The sequence below is a fragment of the Sciurus carolinensis genome, chromosome 17, assembly GCF_902686445.1.
Source record: "Sciurus carolinensis chromosome 17, mSciCar1.2, whole genome shotgun sequence".
Classification (NCBI taxonomy): domain Eukaryota; kingdom Metazoa; phylum Chordata; class Mammalia; order Rodentia; family Sciuridae; genus Sciurus; species Sciurus carolinensis.
In genome coordinates, this window is record NC_062229.1 from 44027679 (window position 1) to 44045378 (window position 17700).

The following is a 17700-nucleotide window of genomic DNA, read 5'->3' on the forward strand; positions in this document are numbered from 1 at the left end:
TCTTATGCTATCCCAGACAATTCTGTAAGACAAAACGTATGTATAGATATACTAAATGTAAATGAAATACTTGAACTTCCTTCATCTTTATGGAAAGTAATAAATTTCATATTTGTAAATATACAAGTGTTATTTAAGACAGTTATTTAAGACATTAATAATCCAATACATACACAACACAATACAAGGTATCTGTTACAAATAGCTAGAAGTGACAATTTGTCTTTTCATATAGCCCACAACAGTATAAAAGCAAAATATATTTTAGCATGGTCTAAAATAAACAATGAATAATTCTGTTAATGACACAGTAAATTTACAGCAATTAAAGAGTTGGCTGAATGCCCACTTTCTTGGTGAATGCCACATAACACACAAAAGAGACACTCTTTGAAAGTGATAGTCCCTATGTATCATAACGGTCTCCAAACTTTTCATGCATACTAGAGAGGATAATCATACTTCTTATATTTATTCAATGAACTTTAAAAAATATTATATGTATATCACAGAAAGTTGTAACCAAAAATAATAAAAAATCCATCTATACTATTTATGTTAGAAACTGTTCTAAGTGACTTGCATTTATTATACAATTTAATCTTCACAGACACCCTGTGAGGTGGTATTATTATTATTTCCATTTATCAAAGGAACTGAGACATGGGTTCAGAGGAATTCAAATGCTCAGAATTAAGTCAATTCCAATAGTAACTAAAGAAGTTATAATAGGAAGGAAAACATGAAATAAATGAAAATAGACAAACATTACAAGAAAATCCATAATCCCCAAACTTTTTTTCAGAAAAAAAAAGAGCAATATTTATACATTCTAGGTCTCAACAGTTTAGACAGCAAAGCTAATGATACAGGAGTTCAAGAATGTTATTAGATTGAGTTATGATAAAATGAGAATGCATGTAAAGTGTTCAGCAAAGAGAAGAAATATTCAATGATATTCATCATTGCTATTACTGTTCTTATGCCAAATGACCTATCATCTTTGTGAAATTATGGAAACCAAGAAAAGCCAAGTCAGTTAAAAAAATAATTGTTTTAACATAACTTAAGAAACTGTCACTAATAACATTTGTCCAATTTTTGAACAATCTAAATCTCAGCATTTAGAATATATTAGTGAATGCCGGTTATTGAACTGACCTGATAATCATGATACTGTATACTAAAATGGATAGCTAGCCAGGTAGTTTACCTGAAAAAGGGTATTTTATACTTTTATTAATATTTGAATGCTTTAGTTTGTTTTATAGGCATGACTAATACTGTGTGATGGTCTGAACTAGGTTCTAAACTAGAAATAATAATACTGTATAAGTCTTCTCAATAAAGGGATACACTAATTTTAAAAAAGTTGGTAAAGTGGAAGAAAGCATATTTATTTCTCCAATCTAATTATTTCTATTTGAGACTGTGCTGATTGTAGATATCCTAAGTTTCTCTCTATAAGAACCTGGCATGAAAATGCTTTTTTTTTTTTTTTTTTTTTTTGTGGTGCAGGGGATTAAACCCAGGGTCTTGTGCATGGGAGGCAAGTACTCTACCAACTGAACTATATCCCCAGTCCCAAAAATGCTGGTTTTCTAAAAAATATTTACAAAATACTGCAGTCTGGAAGAATGAAGGCATGAATACTGAATGAATGCCAAACTACAGTCCCAAATTCTATAGTTTTTGATCAGGGGAGTACTATGTGAAAAGATATTACAGGAATTTGAAATACGATTGTTACATAATGTTCCTTCTTAACTTCTTGTGGAGTAAATCCTTTGTGATAGGTGACATTTATCTAAATTCACAAGATGGCATTTATAAGATCAATATCATGGAAACTTTATGTCTATATTGCCTTAAGAGCTGACCAAACCAAGAGAAAAATGAACACAGAATTTTTTTTTTAAAAAGTAGGGGAGGGGAAGGGAGAGAGAAACAGAAAAAAGAAAGGCAATTCAATCATAATCTAAAGCACATATGGAGAAATGAAGGAACCAGGCATTGTAGGGAAAGAGCAAATGGAATTGACTGAAAAACTAATTTTGTCATGGCTTTCATGATCTCTTAGAGTCTACCTGTTGAGAAGATGAGAGAGGTTAAAGAAGACATCAAATATGTAAAAGAGGAGCCTAGGGTAAGCATTCTGATGCTATGGGCCAAGGTATCTTTATACAGTTGGATATAAGTTTCCCTCTTTGCATCCCCCCAATAAAAGGGAGATTGACTTTTAATTCATATCAAGAACTCAAGGACTATCACCAAAGTATCTTTGTGCCACACAGGCAGAATTACTTGTTAGTTTCACTGAAGAAAACTCAGTATTATGAGAAACATCTTTATTTTTATTTAACGATAACTATGTGAGTTTGTTTTCCACTTAAATGTTCATGTCTAATCTTTTATTCCAGGCAATCTCTTTCCTCCTCTTTTGTCCCTTTCATATTCTACACTTGTATACAAGTTAATCTCTGCTATCACTGTCCTTTCTGAAATTATTTCTCTAGTCTGTCTCTACTCTCTAGGTTATCTTGCTTCATTCATCCCAGGGGTTTTAGGGTTTAACTTTTTTTCCCCCCCCTTCAGTATCTTCTGTAAGACAATAGCCCTAAAAAATTAGGTTAATTTTCCCTAAGGCTGTGTGGAAATGTAGCTGATAGAAACAAGGGGGGAAAGAAATGGGGGTAAGAAGCCAAATAGCAATGATTCAGAACTGTACAGAAAAAAAATACATCCCCATTATCTAATGTACTACTACTGCTGCCTGAATCTCCTATCCCTAAGAAAAAATCTGAAGTAGTATACTAAATAAACACTCTAGGCTGCTTTTTCCCTTTCCCTGTAATTTGCAACATTCATCTTTGTATTGCAGAAAATTGGCTGCTGCAGTATAACAACAAATATTACCTTTTGAAAGCAAACAATTGCACCATATGTAGCTTTTTTATAAATAGTGCTGACTTCATTTTACAAAACTGATAGTAGTTGTGTATATAGCTAAGTAAGGATTTCAGATGTGAATTTTTGTTAGGCTAGCAAAGATGTTTATTTACAAAAGGAATAAATTTATATCAGAACTTAAGGACAAGATTATATCTGATATTTTTATCCTCTCTAGGGAGAATATAATGTCAACATGTATTTGTTCAACAAACAAATTAACAGGAAAAGCAAAGGATATTTACATTTTAAAAGAGGCCACACATACCAAAATTAAAAGTGACAATTCATTAATAACTTCTGATGTTTCAACCCTTAGGTTTATAGTACCTTTTGTGAGGACTGGGGGTTAGGGAGTGTCAACTAACAGATGTGTAAAGTTTCTAAGGGGAAATGCATTTTGCTATTCAAATTTTGACTTAGGGCAATTTTTAGTCTTGTGATTAATATCTTATTCAGTAGAGATTACAACAATCTTAAAACATTAATTGTAACTTTGGAGTTAAGAATCTTTCATAAATTTTTTAAATTAGAAAATATAACAAATTCTACAAGTATGGCACATGTCATTACATTGTATCTAATTCAAATAAACAATACAAAGAATTTAAAAAACTGAGATATGTAGGTTGCAATGACTAAAAAACTATGCAGTTCTTTCCCCAGAAGATGATTCTCATACTTTATTTTTTTGTGGTGCTGGGGATTGAACCCACGGCCTTGTGCGAGTGAGGCAAGCACTCTACCAACTGAGCTATATCCCCAGCCCTTTTTATTTTTAAAAATTGTTTTTAGATGTTAATAGGCCTTTATTTTATTCATTTAATTATATATGGTGCTGAGGGATCAAACCCAGTGCCTCACACATGCTAGGTGAGCGCTCTACCACTGAGTCACAAACCCAGTCCAACTCTCATACTTTAATTTTGACAATAGTAGAAGAATTTACTTTTCTTTAAAAGCCTGTAAAAGTGTTTTTTTTTTTTCCTCCTTTTTGGTCAGAACTGTTTAGTGACAGATGAATTATAGTACAAAGAAATCAACTTGTGCTTATAGTAAAAACTAATATATCCTCACAGGAAGGCAATGATGTATACCAGCAAGGTTTTCAAGGCATATATATTAAGGATCCCACAACTATAATAGATACATGGCTTTTCTTTCTTAGATATGGTAAAACTCTAAATAATTAAAATTCATTTTTTCAGGTAGGTTCTTAAAACATGGATCACTACCTTACAGGCACATGATGGAATACTTCTTGGTCTGATAGCAATTATATCCTCCACTGGCCATAAAAATCGACTCATGAAGAATACAAGAATGAACCAAACATTTTATCAAAATATTTAATTATTACATTTTCACCTCTAATATTCTTTGTATGTATGTGTGTGTGCGTGTTGCTGGGAATGAAACCCAGGACCTCACACATGCTAAGCAGGTGCTCAACCACTCAGTTATAGTTCCAGAACTAAAAATATTTTTAAAGAATTTGATTTAGTACAGAAATAGTATTTCTCAAACACTACTGATAAATTTATCATTTCATTTACTTACTTTATACTAAGCTTAGTGAAGAAACAAGGAATTTTTGGTTATAGATATTACTGGTATAAGATAATATTCCCATAGCACTAAGTTTTCCTTCTTCTCTAAAAGTATCTGAAAAAAGATTCAAATGTGTCTCCCCTTCACCAATTTGTCTTGCAGATTGTGTCAATGGTGATAATGTAATCTCGCTGAAGTAATCTTGCAAATTGAAGTTTTATGTACTACTTTAAGAAGATGTGCTTTTGAATACTTTTACAAGCAAATAATGTGATTACCCTGATTTATATGTATTTTTTTCTAAGAATCTTGCCTGTACACAATCTTGCTTCGCACATCTACTGAGTTGCTCTTAAACCCTGGATCTAGAAATATGGTAACAGGACAATATAAGAGGCATTCAAGGTACTACAGCTGTCTCTAAATATCTACCTGTATTTCAGCTTTCAAAGCATGCATGTGAACTCCAGCATCATTTCTATAGCAGAACGATTTAAAAAGTATACTCAAACAAACATTAATCTGGTTAATTCATTTTAATTTTTATTCCTATAATTTTTATCTGATACATTTCTATTTATGAGACTGTATTACAATTTCAAGTGTCTTTCTTTCTTATCTGTATAGTGAGCATATAGTTGATGCAGCTACATTAATCTAATTTCTAGGAAGAGATGGTGTCCCTGTATGCTAGGGAGGAAAAGCCAATACTTTTCATATTTTAAAACATGCCATTTTGTATCTTGATAAACTTATATTCTTTTCTCCTTACTGAAACTCTATAATCTGTCATGGACCAGCTAAATAATATTTAAGGAAGTCTTTCTCTGCCACCCCTGGTCTAATAGCAGTGTTCCAAAATATTGGGTATGGATGTGTATACTCTGGTAGGAAGAACTGACTTCCTAGTTTACTGTGTTTTATATTTTTTTTCAACTGGTTAATTTTTAAAAAATCCATACATGGACAACAGACTCATCAATTGTCAACATTTTGCCAAATCTGCTTTATCTTCTATTTACAAATAAGAGAACACAGCGCTCTACAGTTGAGATTAGAAGATCTGGCTAGGAAAAATTAACAGAAAGTATCAGGAGGCAGGTAAAAACTAAATTTTGAAGAGCTAAAATATAAGGAAGATTTTTTATTGACCCTCCTCAACTAAACTGCTCACCCAAAGATGGACAGTTTCAAATGTGTCTACACAAAATATTCTGTCTTATGCATACTGACTGGCAATTATTGGCTTCATACAGTCTAAGCTGCATTGTAATGCTTATACACATAAGTTAAGGGTCAGAAAAATACATAGTAATATTTATGCATACTGCAAGCAACTTAGAAGTATTATAATAAAAGAAACATAGGGCATTGATACTATCTCCACAATTTCTCTACTTCTTTATTCTCCTTGCCATTACTCTAATTCAGGGATTTATCACTGCTATGTGAGAATATTACAACTGCTTCTTTCATGACACTATTTTTCTTGGTCTGTCTCCCTCACCATAAGGCTCCATATTGCTTCAAGAGTAATCTTTCCTGTTTGCAAATACATTCCACCATGTGCTAACTGTAGTATAAACTTTAAACTTCTACAGGTGGCACACTTGCCTATCTTGGCAGAGTCCTGGTTCTCCATGGACCAGAATGGCCTGAAATTGTTACAAATTCATAGTCCTCTTTCCATGCTGTCCTTTTGGCCAGAATTCCTTTACGCTAAGAAGTATTACCACCATTCTTTAGTTAGGTCTTGCTTCTTCATCTCTTCTCTCAAGAGTTTCTGACACCTTCAAACAAATTCAAGTGTTCTTTCTTCCAGTGTTCCCACTGCACTATTATCCTTGTGATACTTACTGGCATGTCTGTCTCCTCAGTACTTCTGTCAGTGCTATGAGGGTTAAGGTTGGGTCTCTTCCTTTATTCCCTAATAGGAACTCTTACCTTCCTTTACTTTTTAATTACCTTAAAATTCTGCCATCTGAATCTTTGCATGGAGTTCGTTTCAGAAATTAGTTTTAGGGGAAAAATGCTCAAGGCTGCAGGGAGGCGGTTTCAAGTGAGAATGTGGCAAATTAAGGATGAAACCACTATCTGGAGTAGATGACAGTAAAATGTTAACAGATGGCTAAGTGAAGGCAATTTTTTTTTTCAACTCTGTGCAACTCAATTATATTAAACTCTATTTCTTTAGTCAATAAGGAAACTGATATAATTTTAAACAAAATTCTAGAAAGTATTATTCAGCAGATTACTTGTTAGTATTCTTGTACCTCAAAAATGATGCTGTGATCAACGAGATAAGCGTGGATACACAACAAACAAATTGTACCACGGATGATTCCATTTTTTTTTCAATATAGCTTATTAAAATTGCAGATTAGGGAAATAAAGTACATCTGAACTCCAGCACAGCAAATAATGATGTCCATTAAAAAAAGTCTTTCAAAAGACTTTAAGTTACATCATTGACTTAAAAAGATTGAGGGTCACATGCAGACTTTTTGAATGCTGGTGCTGTGCCAACCAATTTGAGGTGATCACACCATTCTTTGTTTATACCCACTAATAGCTTCTTCCTTTTCTGATCAGGCATATGCACAATCAAGTTCTCAAAAGTTGTCCTTCTCTATTACTGTCAATGGCACTGGCCCAGGGCCAAAACAAATGAACCACCTTGGCAGTCATAAATTCAAGTTTTATGTATGTGTGAAACTATTATTTATAACCAAGGAGACTATAAACAGTAGGGTTCAAAAGCAAATTGGGTTGCTGCAAGTTTCACTTTGAGCATATTCTTTTAGGTGACATGAAATTCCATGTTGAATGATAACTTAGTTTGACAGATGTGGATTATGCTCAGTAACAAATTTTAGCTGGTATGGTTGAATGACTAAATGTCTTAGTCTATTTTCTATTACTATAACAAATATCTGAGACTGAAAAATTTATAAAGAAGTTTATCTTGATTATGATTCTATAGGCTGGAAGAGTAAAGGGCTATATTTGATGATCCTTTTTCCTGGTGGCAGCTCTCTGCAAAATCCCAAGGTAGCACAGGATATCACATGGTGAGATAGATCATTCTAGCTCAGGTCTTTCTTGCTTATCTTATAAAGCCATAGTCCCACTGGATTAATTCCTCACTTTCATGACCTTGTTTAACCTTAATTATCTCCCAAAGATCCTACCAACAAATGCCACAGTTGGATTAATTTTCTACTCTCTTAATATCTCACAATGGGAATTAAATGCCAGCATGAGTTTTGGTGGGGACATTCAAACCATACACAATATAAATAAAGTTGGCACAAATCAGTACTATAGTGGGATGATTAGTGATTAGTTCTTTTTCAACATTTTATCAGTGGTTAAGTAGAGACATCAAAGACTTGCTTGTTAAATGTATGGATGATATAAAGTTGGGCAGTTAACACACTGATCAAAAGTGAAGAATCAAAAGATCTAAACATGTCAAAGTATGGGATAAAAAAAAAAAAAAACCCACAGATTTAACAGAAAGAAAAGAGAGACTGACATTTAGGTTCAAAACAATTAATTTTCACAAGATGAAAAAGACCTTACCTAAATTGAACACTATAGAGATTTTTAAGTAAAAACTCCTGAAAAACTGAAATATATATAAAATACACAAATCATTCAGCTTTTTAATGAAAAGTTAACATACCCGAGTAACCAGTGCCTACAACAAGATGTAGAACATGGTCAGTACCTCAGAACCTCCCTTATGGCTTTTTCCAGTCATAACCATCCCCTCAAAATGTAACCACTGTTCTGACTCCTACTTCTACATATTAGTTTTTCCTATTTTTGAACTTATAAAGGAAATTGTACATTTACATACACTAGTACTTGTATGTGAGATTCATATGTATTGCATATTCTCCCATATTTTTTTCTATTCTACTATACTTGACCCCTCCTCATGGTGAGTTTCCATTTAAATAAAGGTAAGAGGGGCTGGGGTTGTGGCTCAGTGGTGGAGGAATTGCCTAGCATGTGTGAGGCACTGGATTCAATTCTCAGCACCACATATAAATAAATGAATAAAATAAAGGTCTGTCAACATCTAAAAAACATTTTTTAAAAAAAGGTAAAAAGCAACAGTAATACAACATAACAAAGTGACAATAAAGGCAACTGTTTGCCTACTTTGCCTAAGTTTGGCTTTGAAAATAAACACATGCATTAATTTGGCCTTCATGATATGACTTCAAATTTTGAAGCTATAAAAATTACATAAGATGAGTATATTCATAGTGAAAGGGAAACATCCACAAGAAAAGATACTTGATTTGACTATATTATTTGTAAAATTTGATTTGATTATATTATTTGTAAAATTTGGCCCATGTACTGAGCATTATTTAAACCTATATTTAAGGATGCCAATTATTTGCTTTTAATTTGTGTCAACAGATGGTCTTCCTAAAATATAGCCTAGATACTTTTAAAAATCAAGAATATCAATTTTTTTACAAGACTGAAATAAAATTTGATTTTTCTTTAATACAGATTAATTAATTTCTTGTTGAAGCAGCCAACTAAGTTTCATGCCAATATCTGTAGGGTTTAATTCTAAGAATTTTAAGATAAATTGTATTACTTTCACTGTTTTAAAATAAAATGCATTACTTTCTACTGTATCTGCTGAATGCCCTTATAAGAGGTACCCTCACAGAAAAGGAAGCCCCTGTATCTAATTTTGTAGGAGGAAGAGAACAAATACACACACATACATATTTACTGAACATTTCAATCCTATAAACCAAGAGAATGAAACATTTCAGAAATGTTAAGGATGTGACAGGTAAAATGAATATTCATTTGTATCATCAATCCTACTATCTGCCAAGCACTGTAAGACAGATAAGGTCTTTGTTCTCATTGAGCTTTGAGTCTAGTCTATGTAGGAATAAAGAAAATCAATTTCTCACCCTAGTCTCTTTTGTTCATATATGTTCTATATCCCTGAAGAACATCCTTAGCAAAGGAATTAGGCCTGTTTGTGCTGCCAGTAATAATACTGTCATAAATAAACAGTAATAATATGGAATGAGGTCATATTCCACAGAGAAAGAAAATCTCAGAGGACAGAGGGTCTTAATGATATACTTCTGTGAAGTCCCAGCCTTTATATTCTAACTCAGATAGGGATATGTGATTAGATGTAGGAGGAGCTGATTATACATGACCTCCATCAGAACTTATGTAAAGAAAAGTACAGGTGGCTGACTTGATTCAACCTGAATAGTTGTCTTGGGCAACAAACATCTCAGAGGAGACAATGGCCCTCCAAAATTAGTGAAGTGCATGAGACTACAGAAAGCTAAGGAGAGAGGAATCCTCATCAAATATAACTACATCATCTTTCTGTCAAACAAATGGCTGATTTCCTATGAGATTATAGAAATATGGAATTTGGTTTACACCAAATAAAGCTAAAATTCCTTGTCCTGAAAACATGAAATCCAATTTGGAGTGGTGGTAGGACATACAGATAGGAGGACCATTTTAAAAGCATGAAGATGATGACACTGTTTGATCTACTTTTAATCATCAAATCTGTTTTGAAATTTTGTACATTAAAGGGTAGCATGACTTTTTTATGATTCATCAAAAAGGAACACAGATCAAAAAGAAATATTACACACGAAATGTACTACTTTAGCCCAGTCATGATACTGAGAATGTCTGTTTTGATATTAGTCAAGTGTAAAAATAACCTGTTAAACATAAAATGACTTCTCCATTAGCATAGGGCTGGAAAAATCCAGAAATCAGTATCTACTATTCAACACAGATTCAATACCTCAGTCTCTGTAAATCAGAAACATTGGAGAAAAAAGTCACTGTCAGTCAGAAGAGGGCCCTTAGCAAAACTGAAAAAGAGAAAGGCACTCAAGATCTCTTCTAACATTCTTTCTTCTTTATTGCACCTCTTTTTCTCCACCCAGAAGAACCTGGGTGGAGAATAAGCTTATATGATTAGTTAAAGTCAGAATGTAAAAACCTAAGAATAAGTGTTCCTTCTCTTAGGGGCATACACAATTTAAATCTTTATCACTGGAGAGTGAAAGGCCCAATTTAGAACTGAGTTTGGATTCCAGTACTTGCTACTGTTTTCTGTGTGGCCTGAGTTCCAATTTGTTTTAGTCAGTTTTGCTACTGTGACTAAAAGACGGACCAGTACAATTGTAGAAGAGAAAAGGTTTTTGAGGGCTCACAGTCCATAGAAGGCCAGCTGCATTTCTCAGGGCTCAAGGTGAGGCAGGACATCATGACAGAGTGTGGCAGAGAGAAACACCTTAAATGGTGATCAGGAAGCAGAGATACTCCACTTGCCAGATACAAATATATACCCAAAGCCATGCCCCAAATTCTCACCTCCTCCAGCCACACCCTACCACTTCAATTACCACTCAGTTAATCCCTATCAGTGATTAATTCACTGATTGGGTTAAGACTCTCACAACCCAATCATTTCTCCTCTGAACCTTCTGGCACTGTCTCAATGTGAGCTTTTGGTGGACACCTTACATCCAAACCATAACATAATTAGTCTCCGTTGGTCTGCTTTCTGGTCCACCAAGTGGGGTTAATCAACATTTTTCTTTATGGAAGGAGTACATGGATTAAATTAATACAACAAATCTTTATTGAGTGCCTATGGATTTATTAGGCATTGCTCTACATGATGGGGATGTAGGAGGAATATCAACATAGGCAAAGTCCCTGTGCTCGCAGAGCTAAGATGATAACTGGAGAAAGGGAAACATAATGAAAATACATAAAATCAGAAGGAAGAAGTGCTATAGCAAAGTGTAAAATATGATAGTAGTGTTGGGAAATTCATAGGGAACCTAGGGAGGCTAAGATTTGTCACGCAAGAGCCCCTCTAAAAGGTGACAGTGGACAAGAGACTTGAAGGGAGCAATGGACTGAGTCATGTGAATTTTCAGGGATAGGAGCATATAAATGCTGGAAGAAGAAAGAGCAAATTCAAAACTTTGTGGAAGGAGCAGGCTTAGAGTATTTGAGTAAAGAGTGACAGATGATGGCTTTGACAAGTATGCTATAGACAGAGTAATTCCATAGATCTTTTATTTTACTTTTTTGCTTTTATTCAGCAAGCTGGGAATCACTGATGGGTTTTAAGCAAAAAATTAACATAACTTGACTTACATTCTAAAAGGATCATTCGGGGTAAGGGTATATTCCACAGAAGCAGAGAGATGAGACAGGAGACTTTCACAATGATCTGAAGGAGGGGAAGAGTGAATGGTGGGGGCCACAGGGTTACTAGGGAGGGCGTGATGAGAAGTGACTAGATTCTGAATTTATTTTAAAGATTGGGCCAGATGGACTGAGTAGTGGCTAAAATGTGAGAAAGGAGTCAAGGATGGCAAAAATGTTTTTAGACTTAGCCAATGACAAAATGGAATTGCCATTCATTGAGGTGGGGAAGATCCCAGGGGCTGGTCTGGCTAGAATAGGTTAGGAGTAGGTATGTAATCAATAGTTGGATTTTGGACTTATTAAATTTGAGATGACTACTGAATGTTCAACTAAAGATGTTAAATAGACGATTAAATACATATGAAAGAACTTGGCCCAGGGTCAAACTTTAAAAAACAGTATGAACTCAGATTAAAAATAATTCAATTCATGTTACCCCACGATCACTGTGTGTTCTCTATCCAATGATGAAGTAAATGAGTTAGGCAGTCAGGTTTATACATGTAAGTGCTTTTTCTGAAAATCCTGTGAGGCACACAGCAACCACAATAAAAACAATTACATCATCATCATCATCATCATCATCATCATCATCATCATCATCATCTAGTTTAGAATAAAGTTGTAGAACTCATTGTTGAGCTTCAGTAATAGCTCTCTCTGGCTTTCAAATGCTGGATATCGCTCTTTCTACTATAACTAATCAGTTACTTTATTCACAGGTAGCCTTCACCTGTTACCTTAAAACAAAAATCTAACAAGGACAATGTAATTATTAAAAAAAAACCTGAGGACCTAAATTATCTATTTTATTGTCCGAAAGTAGTTAACATCTATTAATATCAGCTGACTTTCATTAGCAAGTGACTCATAGATTTGATAAGCAAAAACAACAAACAAACCCATAAATCCTAAGATATCCTTTGAACTGATTGCTAAGATCTATTTGTTTTTGTTATTGGGGACTGAACCTAGGGCCTTGTGCATGCTACATTAGTGTTCTACCACTGAGTTAAATTCCCAGCCATTTAAATTTTTTTCTATTTGTCTACAAAATTTGTTTTCTAAGACTGATAAATTAGGAGGTGATAATTTGTTTTTAAAAACTTCCTACAGTTTTCTATTAAATGTGGCATTTAAATTGTGATTCTAGTTGCCAAACTTATTTTTTCCCTTCCTTAGGAACTCTAGTCCAATTCAGTCAGTGGAGGGACTTAAGTTTTCTCTGATAATATTCTTGACATGTAGCAATTCAGCTTTTTCTTGAATATTCTTAGTAAAGGGAAGCCTGGGTATCATAAATAGGGCTATTCAAAAGCAGATCAGGTTTTCCTTACAGAGAACAGAAATCTACTCCCTGTAACTGATCCCTCCTGCTTCCATTTTTGTCCTATCTAGACAACCAGGAAAGAGTCTAACCCCAACCCACAACATAGTCCCTGACACATCTGAGGACAAATATCACATTCCTCTCCTGCCCTATTTTTACTAGTAAACATCTCCAGGGCAGCTGTGTATAATGGAAGGGACATGGTCATTGGAGTTAGAGTTCAGCAGATTCCTTGTCAGACACTCCTGGGAATCCTTTCTAAATCTCATCTGAGTTTTCAGATCTCTGAAAAGGGAACGCCATGAGAAAGCCAGGATATTCCCCTTCCTAGAGAAGAAATGACTTGGCACAGCTGATGTCCAGCACAGGGCATGACTCGAAGAAACTCAAGAGTGCTAATAACTTTCTCCCCTTGGATATTCCTCTTTATTCTTATGAGCAGCCCAGAAGAGAATGAGGTATTCCAGTCACAGTGTGATTAGCTCAAAGTTATAGGTAGTATACTCCTAAAAATGTCTCCTATGGTTACAAGAACCTCAAGTTCCCCCAGAGTTTTCAGTCACCCTTAAATTTTATTTATATGAAAATAAAAAAGCAGATCTATCTTATAATTTTTTTTCTCAATGAAATGATACACAATTAGCCAAGTTAAAGTTCATCATTTTTTATTCTTCTGCAGTCTAGGAATTGAACCCAGGGCCTTGTGCCTGGTACCCTAGCATTCTACCACTGAAATACATCCCCAGTCACTTTTTAATTTTTATCTTGAGACAGGGTCACACTAAGTTGCCTGTTGGCCTTCAACTTGTGATTTTCTTATCTCAGGCTCCCCAGAAAATTCTATCTTGTTAGTTTTGGCTCACCCTTCCATTCCATCAGGGTCTTTTCAGAAACCCAATTATTTTATGAAATTTATTAGTTCTCCCTTCTAGCTTTGTTTAATCAATAAATTTCTGTCACACAGAACTTGTATAAACCTACATATTTTTTCAGACATCTATTTCATTGAACAAACCACACCAGATTCTCAGGTCAAACATTTGCATGGTCTGAGATCTCCCTCATTTTCCTCATACATCCTTTACTACAGAGGTTGTCAGAGAAAGGTCCCACACTGTTGGAAGTGCAACAGTTAATCCAGGTGATCTATGTGCTGGCCCATAGCAGAATGGGAAGATATAAGGTTCCCATCCAGTAAAGGGAGAAAATAAGTATTAGATTTACTATAGCTTTGTCATGGAAAACCTCTCTAGTGCAATCTCTGGGTGGTCAAAAGCGCCACCAGCCCTGTCAGCTTGGAAAAATACATTATGTAGTGTAGTAAAGATCAGAGTTTTGGGGTCTCATTTTCCAGGTTCAAATCCTGACACTATGATTTGCTTGTTGTATTATGCTGGGAAAATTACTTAGTTTTTCTGTGCCATCATTTCCTCATCTTATATGTAAGGATAACTGTAGTTACTACTTTTTGGTTTGGCATCAAAAAAACTGCAAGCATATCAATGGGACAGAAAGAAGAAGGGAACAGTAGGGGGGGGAAAGGTGGAAGAAATTTCAGAAAGTCACAGTGAATGAAGGGTCTTATTCTTGTGTTTTGTAATTATTTACTCCAACTTACAACTCAAAGTTTTATTTTCCTCTCTACTGAGAAGTTAAGTCAGGGATAGATGAGAATTCTTTCTTGGTGACCAATATATAGTATCCTCTGGATCTTTTCTACCGCCAGAATGGAGAAAAAAATGTGAACGGAGATAATATTCAAAATAGTTAATTACTGACTTATAGGCATTAGAGAGGAATGTCAAGACTTCTTAAAGTATATAATCTCATCCTAACTGAAAGCTTTTCTATTCTGATTACACTGTGCTCTTTGTACTTTCTTCATACAGGGACATAAACAACTCTTCACTAATCAGTTTTACTGATGGGCTATTATGAGGCTGTGTGTGTGTGTGTGTGTGTGTGTGTGTGTGTATAAGTATTCTCCATCCTCCCTGCCCCCATGCTGGGGAATGAAAGAACCCAGGGCCTTTCACATGATAAGCATGCATTCTATCACTGAACTATACCCCAAGCCCCACATATATCTCTCCACTCAGCACAGTTTTATTCTCTGTGGTTTGTATTTTCTCTTCTAGTGCATGTATGTATACTTCACATAGACAGCTGAATTGAGGAAGCACCCAAACCCAAAGCCTCACCACTGGTGCTATAAACTGCCTTGACAAGGCTTCCTCTACCTTTAGTCTGACTCCTGAGCTTGGCTCTGACTCCTGCTCCAGGTTATGTTTGGTTCTCTAGGTTCTAGGGTTGAACCTCGTCCAACTTCATTTCTCTTTTTCTATCCACAAAACATGATGTTTTCTGTTACATTAAAACATGTACTACAGAAAGGATATAATGAGAAAGAATGAGATAAAAGCAATAAAATTTGAGTTTAAAAGGCAGGACAGGGGAGTAATCAATAATTTCTCCTGTTGTTTCCTTTTACATACTACTAGTCTCAGGAAGTTGTCCATACTAATGTGTATTCCTAGGTATTTAAGGGTATGTATTTACACACATACAAGTACATATTGCTAAAAATGGATGAACACTTCATACTGACCTTAGGGGGTTTAAACGGATAGTCTGGTGAAAAGGTAATGTCAAGAAAGAACACCCCTCCTTCATAGACAGATCCAGGGGGTCCCAATATAGTTGACCTCCATTCATAAATGTTGTCTCCTTTGGGTCCAGCACTGAAATAAGACATACAAATGAAATGTGCTTAGAAATTACCTTGTCTAGAAATTTAAAAATCTATTTATGGTAACAATAAATTGAGAAATTCCATAAGAAAGAAAGTTAATAGGTTAATTCTGTGTTATGATTAATGTCAACATCATTATTTTTCTCTAAGTGAAATTTATTGATATTACTTAAATAGATCCAAGAAGATTCTGTTCCGTTACAACCTTAAGCTATTAGAACAAAAGATTCCAAGGTCCACAGGTAAGAGGTAGGAACACAAATTGGTTAAGCAAGAAATTATTTGTAAAGTCTTTGGAAAGGGGGACACAGCTCTGGGGTCAAAGAGACAAAATTTCCAACCCAGAAAGGCCACTGGTGAACAACTGAGAACACAATGAGGTTCATGAAGATCATTCACGGCCATCATTAAGAAGACTCAGATCATATCTAATTGGGAACTCTTCTTCCCTTCTCCCTACCCTAAGGACTCCCTGGCACCCCACCTCCTCCCCATACATTATGACCAAAGTAGATTGTAGAGGATAAGATAAATCATTTTGTTTTATGACTATTTTATAACTATTACTTCGGTCCTTTCCAGAATAGAAATTCCTCAAGGAATAGGGTTTGCTTTGTCCTTAGCATCTAATAAGTACATGTTGCTAGATAATGACAGATTAATAGTAAAGTAAGTGAAGTCACATGGCTACTAGTTGCCAACATATGTCTGAGTCTCAAAGAAATTTACTGAGGAAAATAAGGCCCACATGAATCAAGTGAATTTTAATAGTTCTCTCAGGTGAAGAGAAGGGCAAAATGAGATTAGAATGTAACTTTCTAGGGGCTGGGGGCATAGCTCAGTGGTACAGCACTGGTCTAGCATGCATGACATCCTGACTTTGGTTCCCAGCACCTTAAAAAACAAGTAATTTAGTTTTCCAGTGTTCCCTCTTCTTCATCAAGCTATTACCTACATCTAATAGCTAGAGATTCTCACACCCTGTAGCAAGGTGGGCAACCTTATTAAGATACTTGGGAAAGATCTTACTGGCAACAAAGATACATAACTTCTTTTCTCTCTTGGTTTGAAATCAGTTTATCTATTAAAAAAAAGTTATTGTTGAGCAGCGTATCGAAAGAATTACTACAACTAAGCTGAAATTATTTCAGAAATGGAAGGATGGTTTAATAACAAAGAACGCAATTCGTCTCACTAACAGATTAAAGTAGAAAAAAAAATGATAACCTCAGTGAATCGAAAGTTCTTTTTTTATAAAAATAAATTTTATTTATTTATTTATGTGGTGCTAAGGATCGAACGCCAGGCTTCACGTGTGCTAGGCAAGCACTCTACCACTGAGCCACAATCCCAGTTCCAATCAAAAGTTCTTAATAGCCATTCATAATTTAAAAAGTAAAAACAAAATTTTAAAATCCTGTTAACAAAATTTCAATTTATTTAGTCTGATAAAGAACATGTACCAAAACTTAACAGCAACTATTATAGTCAGTAACATAATTTGGTGGTACTGGGAAAAGAATCCAGGGGTACTTTACCACAGAGCTATACCCCCAGCCCTTTTTATTTTTTATTTTGAGACAGGTTTAGATTATTAGGTGTCCACCAAAAGTTCATGTGAGACAATGCAAGAAGGTTTACAGGTGAAATGATTGTCAAGGTATTAATCCCCTGACAGGGATTAACTGGGTGGTAACTGTGGCAGGAAGGGTGTGGGTGGAGGAGGTGGTCTCTGGGGGCGTGCCTTTGGGGTATATATTTTGTCCTTATAGAGCACAGCTCTCTCTGCTTCCTGGGGGCCATGTTTACAGCTGTCTACCTCTGCTACACCCTTCCACCATGATGCTCTGCTTCACCT

General features: G+C 35.0%; 1 protein-coding gene across 2 annotated transcripts in view; it reads right to left on the reverse strand.

Moving 5' to 3' along the window:
• Positions 1-17700, reverse strand: part of Ube2e2 (ubiquitin conjugating enzyme E2 E2) — a 290807-nt gene that overhangs the window by 52474 nt on the left and 220633 nt on the right. For both annotated transcript variants that reach the window (XM_047530323.1, XM_047530324.1), the window contains exon 4: positions 15699-15831. In XM_047530323.1, the coding sequence (XP_047386279.1) occupies positions 15699-15831 (133 nt within the window). The remainder of the gene's footprint in view (positions 1-15698; positions 15832-17700) is intronic.